Source organism: Hibiscus syriacus, unplaced genomic scaffold (genome assembly GCF_006381635.1).
Source record: "Hibiscus syriacus cultivar Baekdansim isolate YM2019G1 unplaced genomic scaffold, ASM638163v2 tig00113724_pilon, whole genome shotgun sequence".
Taxonomy (NCBI): Eukaryota; Viridiplantae; Streptophyta; class Magnoliopsida; order Malvales; family Malvaceae; genus Hibiscus; species Hibiscus syriacus.
Window position 1 is genome coordinate 571,410 of NW_024063470.1, and position 27,898 is coordinate 599,307.

General features: G+C 37.8%; 2 protein-coding genes across 3 annotated transcripts; both read left to right on the plus strand.

Moving 5' to 3' along the window:
- The first annotated feature begins 41 nt into the window (after window positions 1-41).
- LOC120187269 (nuclear transcription factor Y subunit C-1-like) lies at window positions 42-27,652 on the plus strand. 2 transcript variants are annotated; one of them, XR_005522272.1, is made up of 4 exons: window positions 42-826; window positions 2,548-2,820; window positions 11,677-11,684; window positions 27,641-27,652. XR_005522272.1 is itself a non-coding variant. In XM_039191021.1 (2 exons), the coding sequence occupies exons 1-2, from the start codon at window positions 138-140 to the stop codon at window positions 2,549-2,551; spliced, it is 693 nt and encodes a 230-aa protein (XP_039046952.1). In that variant the 5' UTR covers window positions 42-137; the 3' UTR covers window positions 2,552-2,835. The 2 variants fall into 2 exon arrangements, 1 of the variants encoding a protein (XP_039046952.1); XM_039191021.1 differs by lacking the exons at window positions 11,677-11,684; window positions 27,641-27,652 and having other exon boundaries at window positions 2,548-2,835.
- On the plus strand, window positions 4,135-5,391 carry LOC120187270 (protein transport protein Sec61 subunit gamma-1-like). Its single transcript, XM_039191022.1, has 3 exons — window positions 4,135-4,228; window positions 4,353-4,468; window positions 5,279-5,391. Exons 1-2 carry the CDS (start codon window positions 4,135-4,137, stop codon window positions 4,466-4,468), a joined length of 210 nt encoding a protein of 69 aa, XP_039046953.1. The 3' UTR covers window positions 5,279-5,391.
- Window positions 27,653-27,898: the final 246 nt, after the last annotated feature.

Genomic DNA, 27,898 nt, shown 5'->3' on the forward strand with positions numbered 1-27,898 from the left:
TATATAAGGAGTGCCGTAGAACTTTTCCTCCACCACCTCCCCAATCCTTTGATAAATAAAAACCGCAGCTCATCCATCCATTAATTTCTGATATCCCTCATTTGCCACAAAATCTGCCGTTGAATTTTTTTCATCCGATGGACAGCAACAAGCAAGCCGAGTCGTCTTCGTACCCTCCCACTTCTTCTATTACCCCACCTCCCGCCATTCCGCCGGCGCCCTTCCACCACCTCCTCCAGCAGCAGCAGCAGCAGCTCCAGATGTTCTGGTCTTACCAGCGCCAAGAAATCGAGCAGGTAAACGACTTCAAGAACCATCAGCTGCCTCTCGCTCGCATCAAGAAGATCATGAAAGCCGACGAAGATGTCCGTATGATCTCGGCTGAAGCCCCCGTTCTCTTCGCCAAGGCCTGCGAGCTTTTCATTTTAGAGCTAACCATACGTTCTTGGCTTCACGCCGAGGAGAACAAGCGACGGACGCTTCAGAAAAACGACATCGCAGCGGCTATTACTAGGACCGACATTTTCGATTTCTTGGTGGATATTGTTCCCAGGGACGAAATTAAGGATGAGGCTGGTTTGGGTGGGATGGTGGGTGCCACCGCTAGTGGTGTGCCGTACTTTTATCCTCCCATGGGTCAGCCTACCGGTGGTCCTGCTGGCCCCGGCGGGTTGATGATCGGGAGGCCTGCCGTCGACCCCACCGGTGGTATGTATGCCCAGCAACCCTCGCAGGCTTGGCAGAGTGTTTGGCAGACGGCGGGGCCTGACGATGGATCGTATGCAAGCAGAGGTAGCGGCGGTCAGGGAAATCTTGATGGACAAGGGTATGTGGAAAATTATTTTCTTCGATTTCGTAAAATTCTTGCTCTTATTTCACCTAAAGTTAGTTCATTCTTAAATTCCAATCATTTTGTGGGATGGGGAACATTTGCTAGAGCAATGTTTAGTTTGTTGTTTGAGATTCTAGCTTATTTTATAGGGGTCTGAACTTCTGATAACTAAATGCTTCCAATGCTTTGAACTTTGGTTAGAGATGGAACTGCTTCGATGAGTCTAGCTGAGTACAATCCTTGTAGGTCTTGTTGGCTTGTTTATGTTTTCCAAAATGTCTTGGTTGCCGTCGTGTTTCCGATTTCCTAGTCGAGGACTGATTAATGAGATTGGTGGTGGGTTATGGTCTGATGGTTGTAGTATGACTATGGTCATTGTAGGTCTTGATGTCTGGTCTGTTTTTCCAATATTTCTTGATCAGCTATGTTTCGCTAGCTGAAACTGATTAACAACATTGGTGAATTTGTTTGTTGTTATGGTATGAAGATCCCATTTTGTAGCTTAAGTTGTTCATGGGTTACAATGCTTTTGTCATTGATAAACATGAACTTAGCTTTACAGTAAGCCAAGCTACTAGGCACTAATGGTAGTGATGATATCACACATATTTCATCATAGCACATGATTCTTATGAGTAACTGAAGTTAGCCTCGCTTCTATAGATGCTTTAGTTATCTTTGTCGATGAAACATAACTGTTTTCGATTCAGTAAATATGGAGATAGTTTCCATCTAGGAAAGCTTGGAAAGAACAAGGAGAACCTGTTTAGAATGAGAAACTATGTTAGTCGCGTCCCTACATGAGAGGTTAAGACATAGGAAAGCTTGACAATAGGAACAGGAGAGTTTACTTGGAACAAGTAGTCTAGGGCATTTCTTGACAGAATATAGATGACACCAAATATTTTCCAATGAAAATTAACAAAAATGGTAACTATATACCATCTTGACTTTGTTGGTCAACAAAAAGTTGGTATGGGCAAGAAAAGTGAAGAACGGGTGGGAATTTATGTAGGGATGGGGCACGTGTGTTAGTCATTCTTGAACACTGGTTGGTTTTTGGTGTTTTTTTTTTATTTGTAATCCAACAACTATGCTAGTGCTTGTTGTATTTTTGCTTCCTTCAAACCAAATTGGTATTTTTCTCAACTGCAATCAGGATAATATAGTTAATCTCATTGGCATGTTTGTGTTTGATCACTGACTTGCATATTATATCATACTGTCTGGCGTTTCTTTTAAATATAGCGTTGTTTCTATGTTATTATTTTTGCATGGTAAGAATGCATGGGTTGTTTATTTCCCTTTGGTCATATGGAAGTGTTATCCTTTCATCTGTGATGCAATCCCGTTGTATTCTTGCTGCCTTTCTTAGATATTTATCTTCGTGTTCAAAGGGCCAGGCCTTGGTCATGGCTTTTCAAGATTCGGGGTAGCATGGCCCGAACTACTACTTTTTTATTGTCGACCTCTGAATATTGTTAAGTGATGATTTTGCTAGTGTTTAAGCCACTTTGGAAGGATGTTTTCATTTTAAATATCCAAAAATGGAAACTCCAGGTTTTTGGAAGTACATATCCTGCCGTTATGTTTCCATTCGAGCATGAATTGTTGGGTTATCTATTAAAAGAAAGAGGATTAGTTTGTCGCACGATTTACCATTGTTTCACACTGGCCATTGTCTGAACTCTTTGTAATTTTTTTGTTTTGTGCAGCTAAGCAATTCATTGGTCCGATGTGGATGCTCGATGGTGTGTCAAATTGCGTGATGCTGCTGGGTAATCAATTGGGAATTTTGGTTGCTTGTGATTTATGAATGTGGACCTGCTGCCATTGTTTCTGGAAAGCTACCTTTTAAATGTGATTTATAAGACCCTTAACTAATTTAAGTGCAGCAAAACAAATAGGCTTTTGCTGCTATGACTTTGCCTAATCAAAATTTCTTCTAATGTTGTGCAGTTCTGGGATTAATTATCCCACTTGTTGTTGTGCATCTTATATATTTTCGTATGAATGAACATAATTTTCAAGTCCATTATTTTTGGAGACCGACTATTAGTAACAACCTATACTTGCTTTGATGTTTTGTTTTTGTCGAAGTAGTCTAGTCCGCCACCTACATTCGATGCACAATTTAAGTCCAGAGGAACATTGTTTTTTTTTTGGAAGGTCAAAAGAACATAGTTGGGAGTTCTCTTTTGCTGTCCATATGTTTTTCATTGTAAGAAATTGAGAATCATTTATGCTTATAGCTTCCCCATCAGCAGCAGCAGTAGTTTATGCTATCCAGATTTGGGAAGTGTCTTGATCTGAATGTATACTGAGCTATATTTAATTTTAGATGCTTTTCAATATATTTCATAAAGTAAAGCATCTTAAGATTTGATAGAGCTTTTAGCTAGATTTTTTTTATATTCTTGACTTTTCTCAATATATTTCATATAGTAAAGTAATCTTCAGTTTTGATGGAACTTTTAGCTAGAATTTTTCCTTATATTCTTGACATCTCTCAATAATTTTTTTTTTTGAAGAAATGGCGGACCTTGTTAAAAAACCCTTCTAGTCCTAATAAGGGGATAAGAGTTCCCAAATTCTATTATCGGGAAATCATGTCACAAGATACATCAAATGTAATAATCTCTCAATAAACTTAAAATACGAATAAGATGGACCTTTGACTTTATGTTAGAGGGTGAATTTTTAATGTGAATTTGACTTTAAGAGGGTGAATTTTAAAAAATTATAAGAAGTGAAGTTATAAAATTTTAAGAATGAAAATAAATTATCAATAAAAATATTTTAAATTTAAATATAAAAAAATTTAAAATTTTAGAGACTATTGCCATGTGCTTACTTAGGTCTATCCTTACGTACAAATAAATTAGTGGATGACTGGGGCTGTTCACTTGAGCCTGTAGGTTGAAGTTTGGTTCGAGTTTAAGTTAAACGAAAAAATATTTATAAAGTATTAAATTAATTAAGAAAAAAGTAACCGGATCACGGTCCAGCTATGGTTTTTTTATATAGGAAGAGGCCTAACATCTAGGCCGAATCACCGTCTAAATATATGGAATGTTCTCTAAGCCGGGCGAAGGTGGTAAGAGGTCCATAAAGGGGCCCATGGGCTCATGTTCGGCCGAAAATGGCTTCCAAATTTGACTGAGAAAGTAAACTCTCAGACGACGTTTTATGAACTACGCCTCTGAAATCGTCTCTCTTATAAAAGAAAAATATTTTGGAAATCTTGTGTATTCGGTATTTAACATTCAATTTTGGTTTAGACAGAGAGAGATACAAGAGAAATGGAAGCCCTTGACAACGTCCTAGATCCTTTGAGAGACTTTGCCAAAGATAGCGTCCTCCTCGTCAAGCGTTGCCACAAGCCCGATCGTAAAGGTATCTCCCCCTTTCTTCTTCCCTCTTACTTGTTTTGGATCTATTCGAATTTTTGGGTTTTCATTCCTTCTTTTTTAAGGATCTTGTTTTATTTTCGTGGGAATGTTTGTTGTTTCGTTTTCAGAGTTCACGAAGGTGGTGTTCCGTACAGCGACTGGTTTTGTAGTGATGGGATTCGTCGGATTCTTCGTTAAGCTCATATTTATTCCTATCAACAACATCATCGTCGGCTCCGCTTAGGTAATTTGCCTAATCTGATTTTGCATGCAAGTTTTACATTTAAAAAAAAAGAGTGGATGAATATGAATTCGAGGAATTTTTACCTTGTTTATAGCAAAAGATTTATCATCAATCTGCCATAAATGATCAGATTTTGAGTCAACAGCTATTTCTATATTACTAAAATGGATGTCCCTTTTTCCCATATGTATAGGGTAAGGGAGAGGTAAGATAGTAGGCTGCTCCCAACACCAGGTTGAGAGCAGCTTCCGTGAGAGACCTCCGAATTATGAAATGCCCTCCGTGGGACTCGATCCCACGACCTCAAGGTTAAGAACCTTGTGCTCTACCAACTGAGCTGGATGGTCATTTCAGCTATTTCCATATTACTGAATCGAGTTATTTTGCTTACAAGTAAAGCTTATTGGAATATTTAGCCTAATTTAGCCTAACCCATTGTAATTTGTATACGAGTGACCCTTATCAAAAGCTATGCTATTTTAGAAGAACTAGTAGGCTTATTGATTCTCCAGTAGACCCTTTGATGGATTTTCTCAAATGTCATGTCTTTTGTTCCATGTTCTTGCAAAGGTTGCATGTTCATTCCTTCTTTGTTAAACTCTAGCATTTCACCTTATTCTTGGTTGGATTGAATTGAGGATTAAGACTTCATCACATCTTTTATTTATCTTGTTGATCTGGGTGTGTTATCTGTAGCACTGCTGATGCTATGAAGTTATAGTTTTTGATGCTTGGTATTTTTAGTTCTTAGAAATTCATGGATATCAAAGTTTAAATTTAATGATTTGATTTTTGATATATGAATTGCAGGGGGATATGAGCAGTTGGATAAGTTGCAAATTCTGATCAAAGAAAAAATGTTACAGTGTAGCTCTTCCCTTGTCATTTTACATTTTATTAGTTGAACCAATAGTCTTGAATCTTAGTTTTTGAGCAATTTGTAATAGATTATGGTTAATTTTGCATCGACTTTTGTGTTTTCTTTTTTATTTGTAATAGATTATGGTTAATTTGACTCGATACACGTGTATCCTCACCGCCCACCACGATAACCGAGGGGTAGACACCAGACTGATGCATCAAGTTTCCCGAGCTTCTTTGTAGGTTCACTGAAGCTAAATTGTCCATTTCCAGGATTACCTTCCATTGCCCAATCTTCCAAACTTGCAGAATGGCACTCTTTGTTTGCCCAAAATCACTTCAATTGTTCTTGCGTTTCCACAAATTCAAGCAAAATACCCAAATAGAATAATTCCTATCTACATTTCTATGGACTAAATAAGTAAATGGTTTCCACTCCTTAACATCAGTGCTAAAAAAACTCCACAAGTTTATCTGGTCTCACTAATCCATTCGGAGACAATGCCATTGAACATAACTAATATCCTCTATATTTTTTCAAGTTAAATTTTGTTCACACTTAATTACGGTATAACAAAAACCTAATTGAGAGGACCAGGGTTTACCACTAGAATCAGAATGCTCCTATTATTGCCTCTATTGAATAACTAGGCTTCTTAGTACCCCTCAATTCTCTAGCGTTTTATTGGGGCATCTTCTGTCTTCTTTGGATTTCTTTTTCATAGTCCCTCATAGCTTCGGCTATAGATGATTACTTGAGGTCATGTCCTTTTAGATCTCATAGGACGTATAGGGGGAGGGCTCGACAGAGTGGTGTCAAGGAGACTAGACTTAGAGTTTGTTCGTTGAATGTAGGCACATTAAATGCTAGGCTACTGGAGCTGACTGACGTACTTAGTAATAGGAAAATAGATTTTACATGTATTCAGGAGACTAGGTGGAAAGGTGCTTGCGCCAGAGAGTGTAATGGGTACAAGTTGTGGTATTCAGGCGTAGATAACACTAGAAATGGGGTGGGTATCTTGGTATCATCTAGGCTCAAGGAGAATGTAGTAGAAGTTTGTAGATACCAGGATAGGATCATGATGATTAAGTTTTTATAGGAGTGGAAGTGGTGAATGTCCTTTCAGTGTATGCCCCACACGTTGGCCTAGGGAAGTGGGAGAAACGTTGCTTCTGAGATCAGTTAGATGATGTACTTAGGAGCATTCCGGAGGACCAAAGAGTTTTCATATGGGGAGACTTCAATGGCCATATAGGTAGTGCAACCGACGGGTATGATGGAATTCATGGGGGTTTTGGTTTTGGTAGTAGGAACGATGAGGGGCGTACGTTGCTTGAATTTGCTACTGCACACGATATGGTGGTCACTAACTCATTCTTTAACAAGAGAGATGTGAACTTGATTACGTTCCATAGCGGGGACATTGTACCCAAATCGACTACATCTGGTTCGAAATCAGGATTGATGGGCATGCATTGACTGTAAGGTGTTCCCTGAAGAGGCATGTGCATCACAACATAAATTGTTGGTTTTGGTGTTCCGCGTACGCCATAGGCGGAGCACTCATAGGAGGGCTAAACTTGGTAAACCTATGATTCTTTGGAAGAACTTACATAGAGGGACAGTTGATGACTTTAGGAGTAAGGTTTTATCTAATACAAGTTTTGGAACTACAAACTCAAATAATGCAGATATGTTATGGAAAAATATGGAAATTCCATCAGAGAGGTGGGCAAAAACACCCTTGGGTTATCGACAGAGAAGGTCAAGGAGCATAAAGAATCGTGGTGGTGGAACGACGAAGTCCAAACTAAGGTGAAGACAAAGTAATATTGCTTCAAGGAGTATCTACAATGCAATGACGACGAAGAAAGATCGAGAGCTAAACAAAGATACAAGGAGGCAAAGCAGGAAGCCAAAAAACGGTGGCTAAAGCAAAGTATAAGGCATATGAGGAAATGTACAAGAGATTAGACACCAAGGAAGGACAAAACGACATCTTCAGGCTAGCAAAATCCAGGGAGAATATGAAAAAGGATCTAGGTAGCATTAGGTTTATTAAGGACAACAATGGTGTTCTTTTAGTGAAAGATCATGATATTAAGAGGATTTGGGGCAGTTACTTCTTTGGTTTATTTAATGACGATGCATCTCCGTGCAGAGATAGTACCGTTGATGGGTCAGTCGACCATCATACTACGGACAATGACTGCCCTAATAGTAGGATTGGGTTTGAGGAAGTCAAAATGGCTCTTCGAAAGATGGGGAGGGACAAAGCTGTCGGTCCATATCAAATTCCTATCACTGTGTGGTTGGCCCTAGGAGAAGAGAGAGTTAAGTGGTTAACCAACATCTTTAATATTATTTTAGAGACTGCCAAGATGCCAGAGGAGTGGAGAGAGTCTACGGTGATACCAATCTATAAGAATAAAGGAGATCCCCAACGTTGTGGCAACTACAGAGGTATTAAACTACTCAACCATACCATGAAGCTATGAGAAAAGTTGATAGAGGCTAGGTTGAGACAGGTTACTAGGGTTTCGAAAAACCAATTTGGCTTTATGCTAGACAGGTCTACTACGGAGGCAATTCATCTACTTCAACGTCTTATGGAGAAATATAGGAAAAAAATAGAGATCTTCACATGACGTTCATTGACCTTGAGAAGGCGTATGATAGACTTCCCTACGATCTGGAAGACCTTGGAATCGAGACGGATCCCAACTGCTTATATTCGGGCGATTCGTGATATGTATTGTAGATCTACTACATACGTCAGGACTATAGTTGGTGACACCGAGGCATTCCCGGTGGAAATCGGACTCCACCAGGGGTCGACTCTTAGCCCTTACATCTTCGCCTTGATTATAGACGATATCTTTTGTGCGACACCAGACGGGGTTCCATGGTGTATGCTTTTCGCTGACGACATTGTCCTAGTTGCTGAAACAAAAACGAAGCTGAATAGTAGACTGGCTACTTGGAAGACTACTTTGGAAGAAAAAAGTCTAAGGATCAATATTGAAAAGACAGAGTATTTATGTTCAAACTTCAGTGGGAACCAAAACATGAGGATGTAGGAGTATGCATAGGAGGACACATTCTCCCATTAAATGATTGTTTCAAGAACCTAGGGTCTATGATACATAAAGATGGGGGTGTGGAAGATGATGTTACTCACCGTATTAAGGAGTGATGGCTAAAATGGAGGGCTGCTACTGGAGTTTTGTGTGACAAGAAGATGCCTTTAAAACTTAAAGGAAAATTTTATAGAATGGCAATAAGACTAGCACCGCTGTATGGATCAGAATGTTGGGCAATCAAGAAGGATCACATAAGGAGGATGAAGGCCGCAGAAATGAGAATGCTTCAATGGGCATGTGGTAAGACTCTGTGGGACATGACACCAAACTCTGCTATTAAGATGTCCTTGGGGGTGGTGCTTGTATCCAAAAAATTGAGGGAGGGAAGACTACGGTGGTTTGGGCATGTCCTTAGGCGACAACCGTCGGATGCGGTCAGGAGGTTAGAGTCGATTATAGTCGACGGTGCCAGAAGGAGAGGACGACCAAGGCGGAAGTGGGAGGACTACTTGAGATTTGATTTGAAGGATTTAGCCCTTACCGAGTACATGACCTCTGATAGGAAAGTATGAAGACTTAAGACCAGGGTAGCCGAGTAGTGCAGGTCACACCCATAGGGTGTATCATCTCAGTCTTCTTTTAATGCCTTTGTAGTAATTTACATGACTTTTTATACGTTTCTATCAATGGAATTTATGAAGGCTTAGAACTAGGGTAGCGGAGTAGTGTTGCCTTTGTTTAGGTTTTAACCCATTTAACTTTATTCCTTCTCGTAGCTTGCTATCGTTGACTTGTGTGTATCATTCTCTTCATGTTTCCTATTTTTAAATTTTGTTGGGTCTTACATTTTTACTATTGCAGAGATTTTTACGTAGGGATTTATTTGCAGGAATTACTTCCCATTACAGACGCGCATATAAAGACTGTATTATGAAGACTGTTCAACTATGTACTTATTTATTTATTTATACATGCATTTCATTTTATCTTTATTTTTAATTTTCTGACTGCTGGAGTGTAACATCCTCTATACCGAGTTAGTGACTAAATTAGAAAGTTACAAAATTTAGTGATTAAAGTATAATAATTGAATAGTTTGCATTTTGGTATATGATTAAATTGCAAGGAAGATGGAATTGGAGGATAGAATGGTCATTGAAGGGAAAATAATTAAATTTGGTTAGATATATATGGAGGCCACGTGTAGGAGAGGAAGAAAATATTCAAGCTTCCATACTTCTCTTCTCCTCCTTTCTTCTCTGTACGTGTGAGCCAAGGTAAGGGTAAGAATTTTTATTAGTTGGTTATTAGCTGAGATTTAAGTTTGGTTTTGATCCTTAGATGCTAATTAAGCTTAAGGAAAGTATAACTTGCTTCAAAACAACAAGATGAAAGGGGTATGAAGAATTAAATATTATGAGTTCTTGAATGGAATTTTGAAATAGAGTTCATAATAAGAATTAGAGGTTGAATTTGACTTGTCATCGACTTAATTAAGATATACTAAGTGTTAGAATTAGATTTAGAACAAGTTGGAATTTGAGTGAGATTCTTGAATTCTATGTGGAGGAATTAATTTTTAAGTTTAAGAGGTATTGAATGGATAATAATTAGTTTAAGTAGGTGTATGCAAGTTAGAGACATAAAAGGAGGTGAAATAGGAAGTGTTGAGAAGATTATGAAGGGATTTTTGTGCTCAAAGTAACAATTCTGGGCTGTGTGCATCGATACACATTCAATGTGTACCGATGCACTCTCAAATAAATGAACATCGAATGCCATTAGTGCATCGATGCATAAGGAGTGCATTGATGCACCCCCTTAAAATACAAACATCGAATAGGATTTGTGTACCGATACATAGCTAGTGCATCGATGCACACGTTAAAGAATGCATCGATACACTGTAGAGTGCATCGATGCATACCTTCATTAAAAGATGAAAATAGCTTCTTTTTAGCCTAAGGAGTGATAGTTTAGAATATATCAATTAGTATATTGATATGTATCAATGTATTACTCTGTAGATATAGAACGTAATCTTGTTCAGAACCATCAAAGGAGTAGGATCGAGTCAAAGCAAGCAAGGCTAAGGTGAGTGCCTATCCTAGATAGAATTGTATTGAGATAAGACTTGTGATAAGTCTATCTCTTATAATTGAATTTATGATTCTATATTCATGCACATGCATACATATATATGTGTATTAATGTTATAGTGATTCATGTATAATTCATTCATGATTTAACATGATATTATATGAATGAATGCCATTGTCAGAGAATCCTTCCAGGTATGTGAAATAATGGAAATGATCATATGAAGTGACTTATGTGTTTACATGGACAGTGATGAAAGAGATGTAAAATGAGAAATGTATTTATAATTAAGCCCATGTTATTTAATATGAGAGCTGTAGGTATAATTGGCATGCCAAGAGTCGAGGGATATCAGTGGTCCTTCGGGACAAATATTCAGTGCCCTAGTGGGATTTTATTCGAGCTTTGGTGACAACATTGTGCACAACCTCAGTGTACTCGTGTACATTCTGTTCTCAATAATGTACATGGACATTCCAAAGATAAACTAAAGGAAATTCTTATGAAACATAATTGTTTATTCATGCATATCCTACTCATATGTCATAGTGTGGTATTTACATGTGCATCACAATGTCTTAGTTGATTGATAGTAATGTATGTTAGTGATATTATTATCGTATGTTTATTTTATGCATCACTAAGTCTATGACTTAGCGTGTAAGTGATTTACACATAGGTACAAAGAATCTGGAATAACAAAAATAGGAGTGGCAAGAACAGCAACACTGCTAGAAGATCAGATCAGAAGTAACTGATAAAATATGTATTTTATTGTGTATAGTGTGTTGGCATGTAAGAAAAGTGTCAGTTATGAATGCTCTGATCGTTTTGGTTATTTTGGTCAATTTATGTAAATAGATTACCTTTATTTTAATGAAAGTTTTAATTTTTCCTTGAATTTTGTCAAGAGTCAAAGTTTGAAAAGTCAATGTGACACCTCAGACTCGTATTCGGGTCGGGTACGGGTTGGGGGTGTTACATTTAATGGTATCAGAGCTACGGTTTAGTCGATTCTCGGCATAAACAGAGTCTAGAGTGTCCTATAAAGTATACATGCCAACAAAATAGTGAAAACTTCTGATATGATATAATAGTAAATATGTTGTTTTGCTAATAGAACGATATGGTTAATTGTTATAGATGTCCGGACATGGTAGTTCTATAAGTGAAGCGGGAGATGACAAGCCCGCTGAAAGCAGTAATTCACCCGCCCTGGCCAGACAGAGTGAAGATCAGGCACCCTCTGGAGTGCCCTTTGAGTGATCAAGATGTGTTCTTTAGAACATTGGATGCGGTATTGGCGCGTTTCCAACCTTCTGTTACTTCAACTCCGAGAATAAATATTGTAAAGGAGTTGAAGGGTTTAGGAGCACCAGAGTTTAGAGGTGAAGCCGAAGAAAGTCCTGTTGCTGTAGACCTTTAACTTAATGACATGAAGATCATGCTTGAGGGACTTCATTGTCCCGATGCTGATAAGCTAGATGGAGTGGTTTCCTTGCTGAGAGGGCAAGCAAGGATTTGGTGGACCAACGTTACATTAAAAATGATAGTAATCAGTTAACATGGTCCTTGTTCTTAGAGGAATTTAAACATAAATACATCGGAGATCAATTCATCCGACAAATGAAGTAAGAGTTCATGAACTTGAAGCAATGGAATCGTACAGTGTATGAGTACGAATGTGAATTCAACAAGTTAAGCCGCTTCGCTGCTGAGTTAATTCCTACAGAGAAGGATGCTTGCGAGTGGTTTGTAGAGTGATTACGTCCTCGTTTAAAAGAGATGCTTATTGTGTTGAATTATCTTCATTTCAAGAAGTGGTGAATCATGCTAACGCTCTGGAAAGAGCTCAGAATGAGAGGTTTGGAGATTCTCGAGCTTAGACTTCGAAATGATCGGGTCATCATCGAGTGCTGCATTATAGATCAGAGTCAGTTGCATCTTTTGTAAGGGGATCAAATCAGATGAGGGGTCGACAGAATAGTCAGTGGGATCTTGGAGCTGAGAGATCTAACTTGAGCCAAGTCAGACAATGTTCACATTGCGGAAAGAATCACTCGGGGATAAGTAGGATGATTTTGGAGCCTACTTTAAATGTGGGGACACCGGGCATTTTGTTCGAGATTGTTCCATGTTAGCTAGTGAATATGCTCAGCCAGAAAGGTTTGCCTCGACTACCCAGAGGGGAAGTGGTAGAGGCCGAGGAAGAAGTCAGTCAGAGTCCTCTACTTCACAAGAGATACATTCTACAGCTCGTGTTTATAATCTCAAGACTAGCGAGGATCGAGATGACCCAGAGATAATCACAGGTATTTTTCAGTTGTATGACAAGAATGTGTTTGTACTGATTGATTCAGGGTATACTTATTTTTACATTTGTAGTAAGTTAGTAAAAGAATTGAATATTCTGTTAGAAACTACTAGCAGTGAGGTATTAGTGACTAATCCGTTAGGACTCAGTGCTCGGGGAAATATGGTGTGTCGAGGGTGTCCCATACGGATTCAGGGAATTAAATTCCCTGTTAATCTGATGGAATTACCCTTCGATGAATTTGAGGTGATACTGGGAATGGACTGGTTATATCGTTACTACGCTAATGTTGATTATAGACTGAAAAGAGTAACGTTGAGAAGTTTAGAAGGTATAGAAGTTGTTGTATTTAGTGAAGAATGGAATCCATTGGCTAATGTAATATCTATGATGTCGGCAAAGAAGTTATTGCTACAGGGATGTCAAGGGTTTATTGCTAGTAAAGAGAAGGGGATTGAAGAAATTCCTATAGTCAGAGAGTTTTCTGACGTTTTTCCTGCAGAGTTACCGGGTTTGCCTCCAGATAGAGAGGTGGAATTGCATATTGAGGTAATGTCAGGAACTGTACCTATTACCATGGCACCATACAGAATGGCCCCAAAAGAGTTACAAGAATTAAAGATACAATTACAAGAATTACTGGACAAAGGGTTTATGAGACCTAGTGTCTCACCATGGGGAGCTCCAGTTTTGTTCTTCAAAAAGAAGGATGGATCCATGCGTCTTTGCATTGATTATAGACAACTTAATAAAGTGACCATAAAGAACAAGTATCCCCTCCCCCGAATTGACGATTTATTTGATTAGTTGAAGGGAGCTTCCGTGTTTTCAAAGATTAATTTACGTTCTGGTTACCATCAATTGAAGATTCAAGATAAAGATATTTCAAAGACGAAATTCAAACAAGATATAGGCATTATGAGTTTATTGTTATGCCATTTGGAGTTACGAATGCACCAGATGCTTTCATGGATCTCATAAATAGAATATTCCAACCCTATTTGGATCGATTCGTAGTGGTGTTCATTGATGATATTTTAGTGTATTCAAAGTCAGAATAAGAGCATAGTTCACATTTAAAGATTGTTTTACAGATTTTGAAAAAAAGAAGCTTTATGCTAAACTCTCTAAATGTGAATTTTGGTTGAAGGAAGTGCGTTCCTTGGACATGTGATTTCTGCAGAAGGAATTTGAGTGGATCCCCAAAAGATTAAAGCTATTTTAGAATGGGAAGTTCCAAAGAATGTGTCAGAAGTCTGGAGTTTTCTGGGTTAGCTGGTTATTACCGAAGGTTTGTTAAAAACTTTTTGATAATAGCATTACCCTAACTAAATTATTGAGGAATGATATAAAATTTGTGTAGAATCTGGAGTGCCAAGAGAGTTTTGAAAGGCTAAAGAAGATTTTGACAGAAGCACTAGTCCTAGTTCAACCTGAGTCTGGCAAGAACTTTGTAGTGTATAGTGATGTGTCTCATAATGGCTTGGGATGCGTGTTAATGCAAGAGGGTAAAATGGTAGCGTATGCATCGAGGAAATTAAACCGCACGAAAAAATTATCCTACGCATGATCTAGAGATGGCTGCAGTAGTGTTCGCACTTAAGATCTGGCGTCACTACTTGTATGGTGAACGTTGCTACTTGTATACCGATCACAAGAGTTTAAAGTACTTGATGACTCAGAAAGAGTTGAATTTAAGACAGAGGAGATGGGTAGAATTTTTAAAGGATTACGATGTAGTGATCGATTTCCATCAGGAAAAGCAAATGTGGTAGCGGATGCCTTAAGTCGAAAGACGTTTTCAACCTTACGAGCTATGGATACCAAACTATCATTAAGAGAAGACGGTGCCATATGTGCAGAATTGACTCTCAAGCCATCATGGTTAGAACGAATTAAAGAATTGCAAGCTAGAGATGAAAAATGTTCAAAGAAATTACAGCAGATAAAGAATGAAGAGGTTACGGATTATGAAATAGAAGCTGACGAGACCTATATTATCAATGGAGGCTAGTGATTCCAGATGATGATGAGTTGAAAAAGACTTGTTAACGGAAGCTCATTGTAGTCCATTGACATGCATCCTGGAGGAAACAAAATGTATATGGATCTAAAAAATTGATATTGGTGGCCTGGAATGAAGAGAGATATTACGGAATTCGTATCCAAATGTTTAACGTGTCAGCAAGTTAAAGCTGAGTATCAAGTTCCGTCAGGATTATTGCAACCAATTTCGATTCCTCAATGGAAATGGGATAATGTAACAATGGATTTTATAACGGGGTTACCTTTAACTCCGAACAAAAGAGATTTAATATGGGTGATTATTGACAGATTTACTAATTCAGCTCATTTTATTCCGGTACGAGTTGACTTTTCCATGGATAAGTACGCCGAGCTATATATTAGGGAGATTATACGTCTACATGGGGTACTTGTCTCTATTGTTTCAGATCGAGATCCTAGATTTACCTCACGGTTTTGGAAATCATTACATCGAGCGTTGGGAACTCGGTTGAACTTTGTACAGCATTTTATCCTCAAACTGATGGGTATTCCGAGTGAACAATCCAAATTTTGGAGGATATGTTGAGAGCTTGTGTTATCGAGTTCAAAGGATCATGGGAAAGATACTTGCCACTTGCCGAGTTTGCATATAACAACAGGTATCAATCAAGTATTAAAATGGCACCTTATAAAGCTCTTTACGGAAGAAGATGTCGTACGCCTCTAAATTGATTCGAGCTTAAAGATAAAGAAGTTCTTGGTCCTGAGTTGATCCAGGAATTGAAAGAAAAAGTTCAAGCGATACAGAATAACCTCAATACTGCAGCTGACAGACAGAAATCTTATACAGACTTAAAAAGAAAAGTCTTTGAGTTTCAAGTGGAAGATAAAGTGTTTTTAAAAGTGTCCCCATGGAAGAAAGTTTTAAGGTTTAAACGTAAGGGAAAACTTAGTCCTAGATTCATCGGACCGTATGAGATCGTTAAGAGAGTTGGACCAGTGGTATATCAACTGGCTTTGCCACCTGAGATGGAAAAGATTCATGATGTCTTCCATGTTTCAATGCTTCGGAAGTATCGATCTGATCCCTCCCATATTGTGACTCCAGAAGAGATCAAGATTCAACCGGATTTGACGTATGAAGAAGAACCGGTTCGAATCTTAGCTCATGAGATTAAGCAACTAAGGAACAAGACTATTCCATTGGTCAAAGTATTGTGGATGAATCACAAGGTAAGCGTGAAGAGGATATAAGGAATCAATATCCCTATCTCTTCGTGCAAAAAAAATTCGAGGATAAATTTTCTTAAGAGGGGAGATTTGTAACATCCTCTATACCGAGTTAGTGACTAAATTGGAAAGTTACAAAATTTGGTGATTAAAGTATAATAATTGAATTGTATTGTATTTTGGTATATGATTAAATTGCAAGGAAGATGGAATTGGAGAATAGAATGGTCATTGCAAGGAAAATAATTAAATTTGGTTAGATATATATGGAGGCCACGTGTAGGAGAGGAAGAAAATATTCAAGCTTCCAGACTTCTCTTCTCCTCCTTTCTTCTCTGTACGTATGACCCAAGGTAAGGGTAAGAATTTTTATTAGTTGGTTATTAGCTGAGATTTAAGTTTGGTTTTGATCCTTAGATGCTAATTAAGCTTAAGGAAAGTTTAATTTGCTTCAAAACAACAAGATGAAAGGGGTAGGAAGAATTAAAGATTATGAGTTCTTGAATGAAATTTTGAAATAGAGTTCATAATGAGAATTGGAGGTTGAATTTGACTTGTCATTAGCTCAATTAAGATATACAAAATGTTAGAATTAGATTTAGAACATGTTGGAATTTGAGTGAGATTCTTGAATTCTATGTGGAGGAATGGATTTCTAAGTTTAAGAGGTATTGAATGGATAATAGTTAGCTTAAGTAGGTGTATGCAAGTTAGAGACATAAAAGGAGGTGAAATAGGAAGTGTTGAGAGGATTATGAAGGTATTTTCGTGCTCAAAGTAACAATTATGGGCTGTGTGCATCGATACACATTTAATGTGTACCGATGCACTCTCAAATAAATGAACATCGAATGCCATTAGTGCATCGATGCATAAGGAGTGCATCGATGCACCCCTTAAAATACAAATATCGAATAGGATTTATGTACCGATGCATAGCAACTGCATCGATGCACACGTTAAAGAATACATCGATACACTGTAGAGTGCATCGATGCATACCTTCATTAAAAGATGAAAATAACTTTCTTTTTAGCCTAAGGAGTGATAGTTTAGAATATATCAATTAATATATTGATATGTATCAATGTATTACTATGTAGATATAGAACGTAATCTTATTCTAGAACGATCAAAGGAGTAGGATCGAGTCAAAGCAAGCAAGGCTAAGGCGAGTGCCTATCCTAGATAGAATTGTATTGAGATAAGACTTGTGATAAGTCTATCTCTTATAATTGAATTTATGATTCTATATTCATGCACATGCATACATATATATGTGTATTAATGTTATAGTGATTCCATGTATAATTCATTCATGATTTAACATGATATTATATGAATGAATGCCATTGTCAGAGAATCCTTCCAGGTATGTGAAATAATAGAAATGATTATATGAAGTGACTTATGTGTTTACATGGACAGTGATGAAAGAGATGTAAAATGAGAAATGTATTTATAATTAAGCCCATGTTATTTAATATGAGAGCTGTAGGTATAATTGACATGCCAAGAGTCGAGGGATATCAGTGGTCCTTCGGGACATATCAGTGGTCTTTCGGGGCATAGTGGTCCTTCGGGACAAATATTCAGTGTCCCTAGTGGGATTTTATTCGAGCTTTGGTGACAACATTGTGCACAACCTCAGTGTACTCGCGTACCTTCTGTTCTCAATAATGTACATGGGCAATTCCAAAGATAAACTAAAGGAAATTCTTATGAAACATAATTGTTTATTCATGCATATCCTACTCATATGTCATAGTGTGATATTTACATGTGCATCGCAATGTTTTAGTGGATTGATAGTAATGTATGTTAGTGATATTACTGTCGTATATTTATTTTATGCCTCACTAAGTCTGTGACTTAGCGTGTAAGTGATTTACATGTAGGTACCAAGAATCGGGAAGAACAGAAATAGGAGTGGCAAGAAAAGCAACACTACTAGAAGATCAGATCAGAAGTAACTGATAAAGTATGTATTTTATTGTGTATAGTGTGTTGGCATGTATGAAAAGTGTCAGTTATGAATGCTCTGATTGATTTTGGTTATTTTGGTCAATTTATGTAAATAGATTTCCTTTATTTTAATGAAAGTTTTAAATTTTCCTTGAATTGTGTCAAGAGTCAAAGTTTGAAAAGTCAATGTGACACCTCAGACTTATATTTGGGTCGAGTACGGGTTGGGGTGTTATATGGAGGTCTTCTATGGAAGTTGCTCTCAACCTGGCGTTGGGGGTAGCCTACTACCTACCTCACCCTTACCCCATTGCATATGAGAATAGGGTTTTGTTGTGGTGGTGGTGTTGTGAGTGCTTAGCAGCCTTTTACCAAGGCTATGTGGCTTGCCATTTTTTCTCGGCCTCAATCTTTATGTTTTGCTATTACTTGAAATGAGCTTTCAATTGGAGACTCCATAACCTATTTTACCCATACTTTTTTTAGCTTATATGTCGTGAAGGACATAAGCTGCTACGGGTTTGTCATTTTAAATCGTACTTGGTAGAAAATCGATAATTAAAAATATATAAATAATAACGTATTAAGAGTTATTGATCCACTAGAATTCTAGATTCACTAGAAGTACTTAACTTCCTTTTCCTAGAGCCCCCTCTCCCTCTCTTGTAGATAAATTAAGATTAGATCTATAATTTGTAAAAAAAATATTATCAAAATATTTTGGACAAATTACATTATAAACCATTCTAATATTTGTATTGTTTTTTTTCAGGTTGGTGCATGCTTGGTGAATCAAAATGGTATAATTCTTGGTAAGATTTTTGCTTGAATTGCAATATTAAGAGTTGAAGTTAGCAATACTAGGCAACCATTGTTGATGGATATTGTTTTTTTCCCCTTTGGTCAGGCATTGGCTATAATGGGTTTCCTAGGGGTTGTTCTGATGACCAGCTTCCTTGGGCAAAGGTTTGATATATGTTATTAATGAATAAGCTTACGAATACCATCATTTCTAGGTCTAGATCCTTAAATGAGTTCTTCTATGATGTCTCAGATGTCCAAATATAGGGATCCATTGGAGACGTAGTATCCGTGAATTCTAAGCTTTTTCTTGAACTCTCACTCGTATGATTCGGGATTGATGGCTTAATACTTGTGTTTCTTTCTGCATTGCAATTAGTCTTTAGTTGTTATTCATGGTCTTTCATCTGGTGCATTAATCAAACTGTATGCTCTGAACCTTCGATAATGAAAAATCATTCTTGTAATGATAATACTTAGTTTGATATTTATTTTTGAATCATCTATTTTAGGTATGTTTTCATGCTGAAGTCAATTCTATCTTGAATACAAATCATGCATCCGCAGCTGGCCAAGTCAGTTACTTGAGTTCTCCATGATCGCTAAAAGCACGAACCAACATATACTCCAAGTGAAACATAGTAAAACTTTATAGATTTACTTATGTTTTCTTCGGATTTTTCTTGCAAGTCCTTAATTGGCTTCCCTTTAAAGGTTTACTAGCAATGGCACTGAGAGGATCTTTCTTGTGAAATTTTGCAGAAGTTTTATGTGACCATGTTCCCCCGTAATTAATGTGCAAAGATAATCATTCAGGTTTGATAACAATGTTCCCCTTCATGCTTCGAACCGAACCGTCAACTTTATGTTTAGTGAATAACGAGTTCGTATAGATTTTGTTTCTCCTTTCATCAACATTAATGTTTACCATCTATGGATTTGGCTATGTTGCAGTCCCACGTCTCAGAAGTCATATATTTTATAGAGAAAAGACTTAATAGACACTGCATAACAAGCAGCTATCAGTGTAACACACCAAAAAATCCCTAAATTAAAACTCTAAATTTTTTGAAATTTTGACGTAATTCCTAAATTGAAATCAGTGACCAATTTGTAAATTTATAAAGATTGAAGTCGTATTTCCAAAACCCTAAAACGTTCAAAGTCCAACTCTACAATTAACCTAATTTTATTTATATCAAACTCTAACCAATTGTTTAAAGCTGTGCGGGGGCCTAACCCCCGACCCCCTTTCTTTCTTCTTCTTTATGCTGAAACCCTCACCGCCATTGGCTTCTTATCTCTACCCGTCTCCGGTTGGGTTACTTAAGGTAAACATCGATGCAGACCGTCATATTTAGGACTCTTTGAGACCCCGTCGTCGCCGTTGGAGTGGGATATTTGAAAACCCACAAATCTTGGTTCAGTTTCGCCGCCTTACGTGATGCTACGACTGTGCGTGGCTGCTATCGGGTTCGGCTGGCCTCACCTTCGTTGGAGAAGGCCCCTACGACCTTGGTTCTCGTTTGGTCGGCCTTGGTAGGCCGAGATTGGCCTCTGTTGCACCTCTAACCCACTCTCTCCGCCATTGTCGGCTGTTGGAGGTCGTGACTGATCTGAGCGTGCCGTCGTCGGACTCGTGTAACCACTGTCATCAAATCATGACGATGACAGCCTCTTTTAGTACACTGACAGATCGCGTTATTCGAACCAAAACTCCACTGTCGATTCCTGAATCGAACTGGAATTTTCTATTGTCGTTATTAAGCTGTTACTAATCTAGAAATTTATATTTTGGGACCTAAATTCGGGCATTTCGATTTGTGCAAGAATTAACGAAACGAGAACCGAGTTACAGCCTCTTCCTCCGTTACCCACAAACTTCAAACCGAACTGTTTAGCTTGTGTCGACCGCTAGTGTTAATTGACAAAATTTAGTACATTAAATACGTAGTTGATTTTAGAATAATTTATTAATTATTCTATAGTGTTATTTGTCGTGAAAATGTATTTTTCGGAGGAGTTCTTATTTGGACTGAATTAGATGGAGGTGAGTTGTCTGATCCTGTGAATTCTAATTCAATCAAGCGATACTACACATGAAGAAATAAAAAAAAAAAAGAAATAATAATAATAAAAAAATAATAAAAAAATGAAAAGAAAGAAAAACATGACCAAAGATGAAAATCTGGAAACGAACCCCTTGAAATCAAATGAGGATTCAAGTTGAAAATCCGCAAAGAACAACTTGAATATTCAGGATTAGACTAATAGATGGCCAAATCCACTTGAAAATTAATGATTTATACGCTTGATATCAAGGTTACTTGGTTTTTGTTCTTTTTCTAATATTTGTCTTCTCCTTGAAAGAAAAATCGATTCAAAAGGATACCAACTTCCTTATCTTTTGTTAATAAAATCGGTTGATTACATTTTATTGCTTCTTTTCATAAGCATCATGTATATAAAATATTGATTAATAGCAGTTTTCTGTATAAAAAGATTATTATGTTTTACTTTGAGAAAAATTTAAAGATATAGGGATTTCAAAACAGGTGTTTACTAGGAAGCAAATGAATCTACCTTTCAATAACTCATTGTGATTGATCAAGAGATGAACAAAAGTGGTTTCAATCCATCAAATCTTTTCAAGAAATTCGTCAAAATGAAAGCAGTCTTGACGTGACCTCATCTTCAAGGTGAATTTGAATCAGGGGTATGACTCTAAGAGAGGAAAAACATTACTTAAAATCTCAAAGAGGCCAAAGAAAGGTATGACTCTAAGAGAATGAGAATACAAGGAATAAGAAGTATGCAAACTCTTCGAATCTTACTAACACAAGGAAAAAAGTGTGTTAGATGATGTAGAAGAACAAGGAAGAGGAACAACAAAAGAACAACAAAAGAACCTAAGGCAATAAGAGTCAAAGAAAAGTTTGGAAAAATCTAAACCCATAAAAAACTACATTGATGGATCAAATTGATAAACATTTTTAGGGGGTTTCCGATCTCCAAAAATTCTGAAACTCTTTTTGAACGTCTTCCAATGAGTTTAGTTTGGATTTGGGAAATTTTAGCACCAAAAGCTTTCTGGAAAATTCTAAAAAGTTGTCAATTACAAGTCCTCAAATTTGCTGATCAAATGCATGATCAACTTGAGCAATGCTTATGAAGGGGTTTTCGATCTCCAAAAATTCTAATTTTTTTTGGATGTCTTCAAATTGATATTGTTACAATATGAAATTTTTAGCACCAAATTCTTTCTATAAAATTCTGTTCGCTGTTGTGAGTACTATAAATGGTGCGGATATGTATGCAAGTATACACAATTGAACAAGTAATAAAGTGATGAGTGAGTATCGTTCTTCACAGGGATTGGGGGAAATCAAATAAGTTTGTCACGACACTTTACTCTATCACCTAAGTAAAGTTAGAGATGGCATATATACAAATGGTAATGATGTGGCAAAATGAATGGATGGTATGAAAATGGAACGATGACAATGTGGTAGCAAATGAATATGTTGTGGCAAAAGGAATTGTGTGTACTGCAATCAAATAAAAATGTAAAGGCAAAATAAACTGTAAATACTGGATTTGATTATAAGGACTTTAGACTCCTCACACGACAAGCTACTATGGGAATGAATGATAGGAGTTACTTAGGAAATTTAAGTCTACTACTCAGAATGGTTTTACTTCTATGCTTTATATGCCCGACAGAGTTTACTAAGGGTGCCCTATGCTATCTCTAGTTAAGGGACTCGACAGATTGAAGATGCCTTGGTAAAACCGATTGGCGTTAGCTACTGCAAGGATCCTATTGGTCCAGATAACAGGAAATTTCTTGGCAATACATTTTTGCGGCAGCATTAACATCTAACATATCGCTTATACACAACTTAGTTTAGTCGAATGAAATCCTAGCCTTATCTCTAAGGTGGATTAGGCCTAGTTATTATCTAGAACCCCTTGCTTATGTGGTTCCTCCTTAGTTTCTCTCGAACACTAAGGATGTGCTACCTAGGCATTCTCTCGAACACTAAGTAATCTCCTAAGGAATGACTACTCTCGTAACTCCTACAACCTTAAGGCACTAAGCTTCATAAACAAAACAGAATATAACATAGAAAAATAATCATTCATTAAAGCAAAACTTAAATATCCAAAATAAACTCCCACCAAATAGGATTAGTTCATGGTGGGGTTCGAAATAAGCAAACACAAAGCAACTTAATCTGTTCCTTATAACCCAGAAGATAAATATGAAAGCAAGGAGAAAAGGGAAGGAGGAAAAGCCTTCGACGCGCACTGCCGGAGCTTCTCTCGACCACCACGAACTATCCCATCGATCTAGCTCCTCTTGGACGTCTAGTTCGCCACTCCCTCTAGTCTGTCAACGGAGGAATGCCACAACAAAAATGAATTACGGAAAAAGATATAACTTTTTCTTTGAATTTTAGGTTTGGCGGCTGTCTAAAAATCTCCAAGTCTCCTAAAAAAGTCAGGCTTCATATTCTATTTATAGGGGAGAATAAACCTAGGGTTTAGTGTTAAAATTACACTAGCACCCTAAAGTGCATTCCTTTTATGTGAGAGCGCAAAGATGGTAATTGTCCCCTCCATTATGGTTGATTACAGAAAGCACTTTTTATGCCATGACAGTTGGCTCTTACTAAAAATATTATTCTTTCGTTTTGACCACTCTCGAAATGCCAACTGGTTCGGCATTTGCATTCTGCTCAACAGTCTCCTTATGTCATGGCATTTCCCTTTTGCTTTTCCTTGCTCCCAAATCATGCATATCACCAGACAAACACCTTCCCCATAAAGCACAACCGATTACAAAATAAAATGCTGCGGCAAACAGAATTTCACCACATACAACTATATGCTCCTAAATGCATCTATATGATCCTATATGAGCTCTAAGACAGTCAATAGCTTAAGTGAAAAGGTCCCAAATATGTTATTTTTATAGAGTTATCACACCCCTTAACTTAAACTATTTTTTTCCTCAAGCAATGGATAGTATTAAGCAAAATAAAATACCATGACAAGTTCAGAAGCAGAATAGTTATATGGGATAGAATTTCAGCCCTCAGAACATTTGGCTTCAACATTCTAGACTGGTTTGAGAAATCAAGTATTGTCCCATAGGGCAAGATTCTTTGTGTGGGTGTGTGCGTGTTTGTATCAAGCCCATGCTTAACAAACCTAAAAATTTTCTACGCAAGTTTTCTTGTTTTGTCACGACATTTACAATTTTTACTCCACATTGTTTTCTTTTCCTTTTTTTTAACACTGCTACGAGGGGAGTCAGCCCATCACACCTACCATCCTACACTCTAGGTGGAATGGAGCATACCTTCCACCCCGAGCTAGTCAAGTAGAGTCATACCGTGACTATTTTCATTCATTCATATACCATAGCTTCTATTTATTTATTTGGAGTTTGCAGGAAATGTCATGGCATAACGGAGTGTCCCTCTACAGATATGCCGAAGCATTTATTCACAACTTTAATTTTTTTTACAAAGTGGGGTTTTCATCGTTTATGCCAAAACATACAAGAATTCTCTTATAAAAAATTTCTAAGTTCCTTAAGCATGAAAAAAACATACAATCATGTATTCAAGGGTTTCAAAGAAGCAAGTCCTAGAGTTGGTTCTATTATCCTCAACAGTCATGTACATTCAATCCTAGCCATCAAGAGTTCATCATCATCGGACATCCTTAATTTATTCCAGAAAACATATTCATCCACTTACTAATGTCATGAGATATTAATTCTACTAATACTATCATGCAATGATTTAAGAACCCTACCTCCCCCAAACTTGAGAGAAGCATTGTCCTCAATGCTAAATAAAAAATAAGGAAAAATCTAAACTACATGCTATGAAATTCAATGCAATGCAAGGTACCTTGACTTCATGCTTGTGGTGGTGCGGGTCGTGCGACGTGTACGCTTTTGTAATTATGTGGGGCTAGAATATTCAGAATATGATGTGGTACAGTTGAAATCTGGATGGACCCTAACCTTGCAAAGAAAAATAAAATAATAAAATAAAAGGAAACTGAATAAAAACAGTAGCAAAATAAACATTTATTTATGCACAAGAGTAAATATAAAATGTCACGGCATCTTTAAGATGTTGGGTCAGTATCAACTTCATGCAAGAAAGTGCAGTCTTGTCACGCAATGGTGGGACTCCTTGGTATGCCTTCAGGCGCTGGCCATTGACTTTAAAGATGGACCCATCGTCCATGTTCTTGATATTCATAGCGCCATACGGGTAAACATGGTGGACTTCGAATGGTCCCGACCATCGTGACTTCAGTTTGCCAGGGAAGAGTTTGAGCCTAGAGTTAAACAGAAGCACTTTCTGTCCAACATGAAAATGCCGTGGCAAAATAATTTTCATGCCACTTCTTCATTTTTTTCCTTGTAGAGCTTGGCATTTTCATATGCTTGTGCTCGAAACTCTTCCATCTCATTCAGATTGAGCAATCGTTTCTCCCCAGCTAGTTGTGCGTCGAAGTTCAACTTCTTGATTGCCCAGTATGCCTTATGTTCTAGCTCAACTGGTAGGTGACAGGCTTTTCCATATACCATCTTGAAGGGCGACATTCCCAAAGTTGTTTTAAATGTCGTCCGGTATGCCTAGAGCGCTTCATCAAGTTTTGGGGACTAGTCTTTCCTTCGGGGGTTCACCACCTTCTCGAGAATCTACTTGACTTCACGATTGGACACTTCAGCTTGCCCATTTGTTTGTGGGTGATATGCCGTGGCAATTTTATGTTCACTCTGTATTTTTGTAATGCCTTGGCAATTAGCTTGTTGTCAAAGTGGGTGATAATGCCTTATGAAGGAACTTGAGCACCGTCTTTGAGTCATTCCTTGGTGTCACAATCGCTTCAACCCACTTGGATATGTAGTTCACCACGAGTAAAATTTTTAAGTTTCCAAATGAAAATGAGAACGCCCCCATAAAATCGATGCCCCAAACATCGAATAGCTCTATCTCTAAAATATTTTACAGTGGTATTTCGTGTCGTCTGGAAATGTTCCCAGTACGCTGGCATCTGTCGCAGGCCTTGCAAAATTTGTGGGCATCCTTAAATAGCGATGGCCAGTCGAAGCCTGATTGGAGGACCTTGGCAGCAGTCCTCGCACCTCCAAAATGCCCTCCACAGGGTGTTGTGTGGCAATGGTGTAAGATATCGCGTTGCTCCTCTTCGGGGACATACCGTCGAATCATTTGATCGGCACATTGCTTGAACAAGTACTGCTCGTCCCAAAAATAGAACTTGGCATCATACAGAAACCTCTTTTTTCCCTAGCTATTCAATTCATATGGAAAAACCACTAACAAGAAAATTAACGAGGTCAACGTACAACAGAATTGCCGTGGCATATAAAATTTTCTCGTCAGGGAAATCTTCTTTAATATAAAAAATGTCATGGCATTTAGAAATGTTTTCTAGCCTAGATAAATGGTCTGCAACCTGGTTCTCTGTACCTTTCCTATCAACTACCTCTAAGTAGAACTCTTGCAATAGTAATATCCATCTAATGAGTCTAGGCTTGGCATCTTTCTTGTTCACTAAGTATTTTATAGCTGAGTGATCGGTGTGAACTACGACTTTGGTGCCTATCAAGTATGGCCTAAACTTGTCAAATGCAAATACCACGACAAGTAATTCTTTCTTAGTGGTGGTATAGTTTAATTGTGCCTCATTTAAGGTACGACTATCATAATATATAACATGAAAGATTTTACCTCTACGTTGCCCAAGTACATCTCCCACGGCAAAATCATTTGCATCACACATTAATTCGAACGGTGTCGTCCAATCTAGGAACCTCGATCGGTGCAGAGATAAGTCTTGCTAAGCTCTTTGGATGCGCCATGGCATTTATGATCGAATAAAAACGGTTGGTTCTGTTGCAGCAAGGTGCACAAGGGCTTGGATATTGTGGAGAAGTCCTTGATGAATCGTCTATAAAATCTAGCATGTCCAAGGAAACTCCGAATGCCCTTGACAGAAGTTGGTGGTGGTAGCTTCTCGATCACCTCGATCTTGTCCTTGTCAACCTCAATGCCCTTTGTAGAAATCTTATGGCCTAGAACAATGCCTTCGGTCACCATGAAGTAGCATTTTTCCCAGTCCAGCACGAGATCAGCCTCCTCGCATTGCTTCAGTACCTTCGCCAAATTGCCGAGGCATTTTTGAAAATCATCTCCAAAAACTGAAAAATCATCCATAAAAATTTCCAGAAAGTCCTCAACCATGTCTGAAAATATGGCTTGCATGCAGCACTGAAAAGTTGTCGGGGCATTACAGAGTCCAAAAGGATTATTCGAAAGGCATACGTGCCATAGGGACACGTGAATGTTGTCTTCTCTTGATCCTCCTGTGCGATGTCAATCTGATTATACCCTGAGTATCTATGTAAGAAATAATAAATGCCTTGACAACAAGTCGATCCAACATTTGATCGATGAACGGCAAAGGGAAATGATCATTCTTGGTGGCTTTATTGAGCTTGCGGTAGTCCATGCAAATCCGTCACCCGGTGACCGTGCGTGTAGGTATCAACTCATTATCCTCACTCGTCACCATGGTTATGCCTCCCTTTTTTGGCACGCATTGCACGAGACTCACCCAAGAACTATTAGAAATAGGGTATATTACGCCAGTGTCAAGCCATTTGAGAATCTCCTTCATCACAACTTGCTTCATGATTAGGTTTGTCTACGCTGTGGCTCTATGGATTTGCTGTAGCATTCTTCCAACAGGATTTTGTGCATGCAAATTGTTGGACTTATTCCCTTGAGATATGTCATCGTCCATCCTAACGCTTTCTTATGTTGTGACAAAACACTTAGCAAACTCGATTCTTGGTTAGGAGTAAGGGCAGAGGAAATAATCACAGTAAAGTTTCGTTACTACCCAGATAAGTATATTTAAGATGATGTGGCAAATTCTTAAGCTCTAGGGTAGGTACATGCTGTAATGAGGCTTAGGAGGAACAAACTCGTCAAAGTTAATAGGTT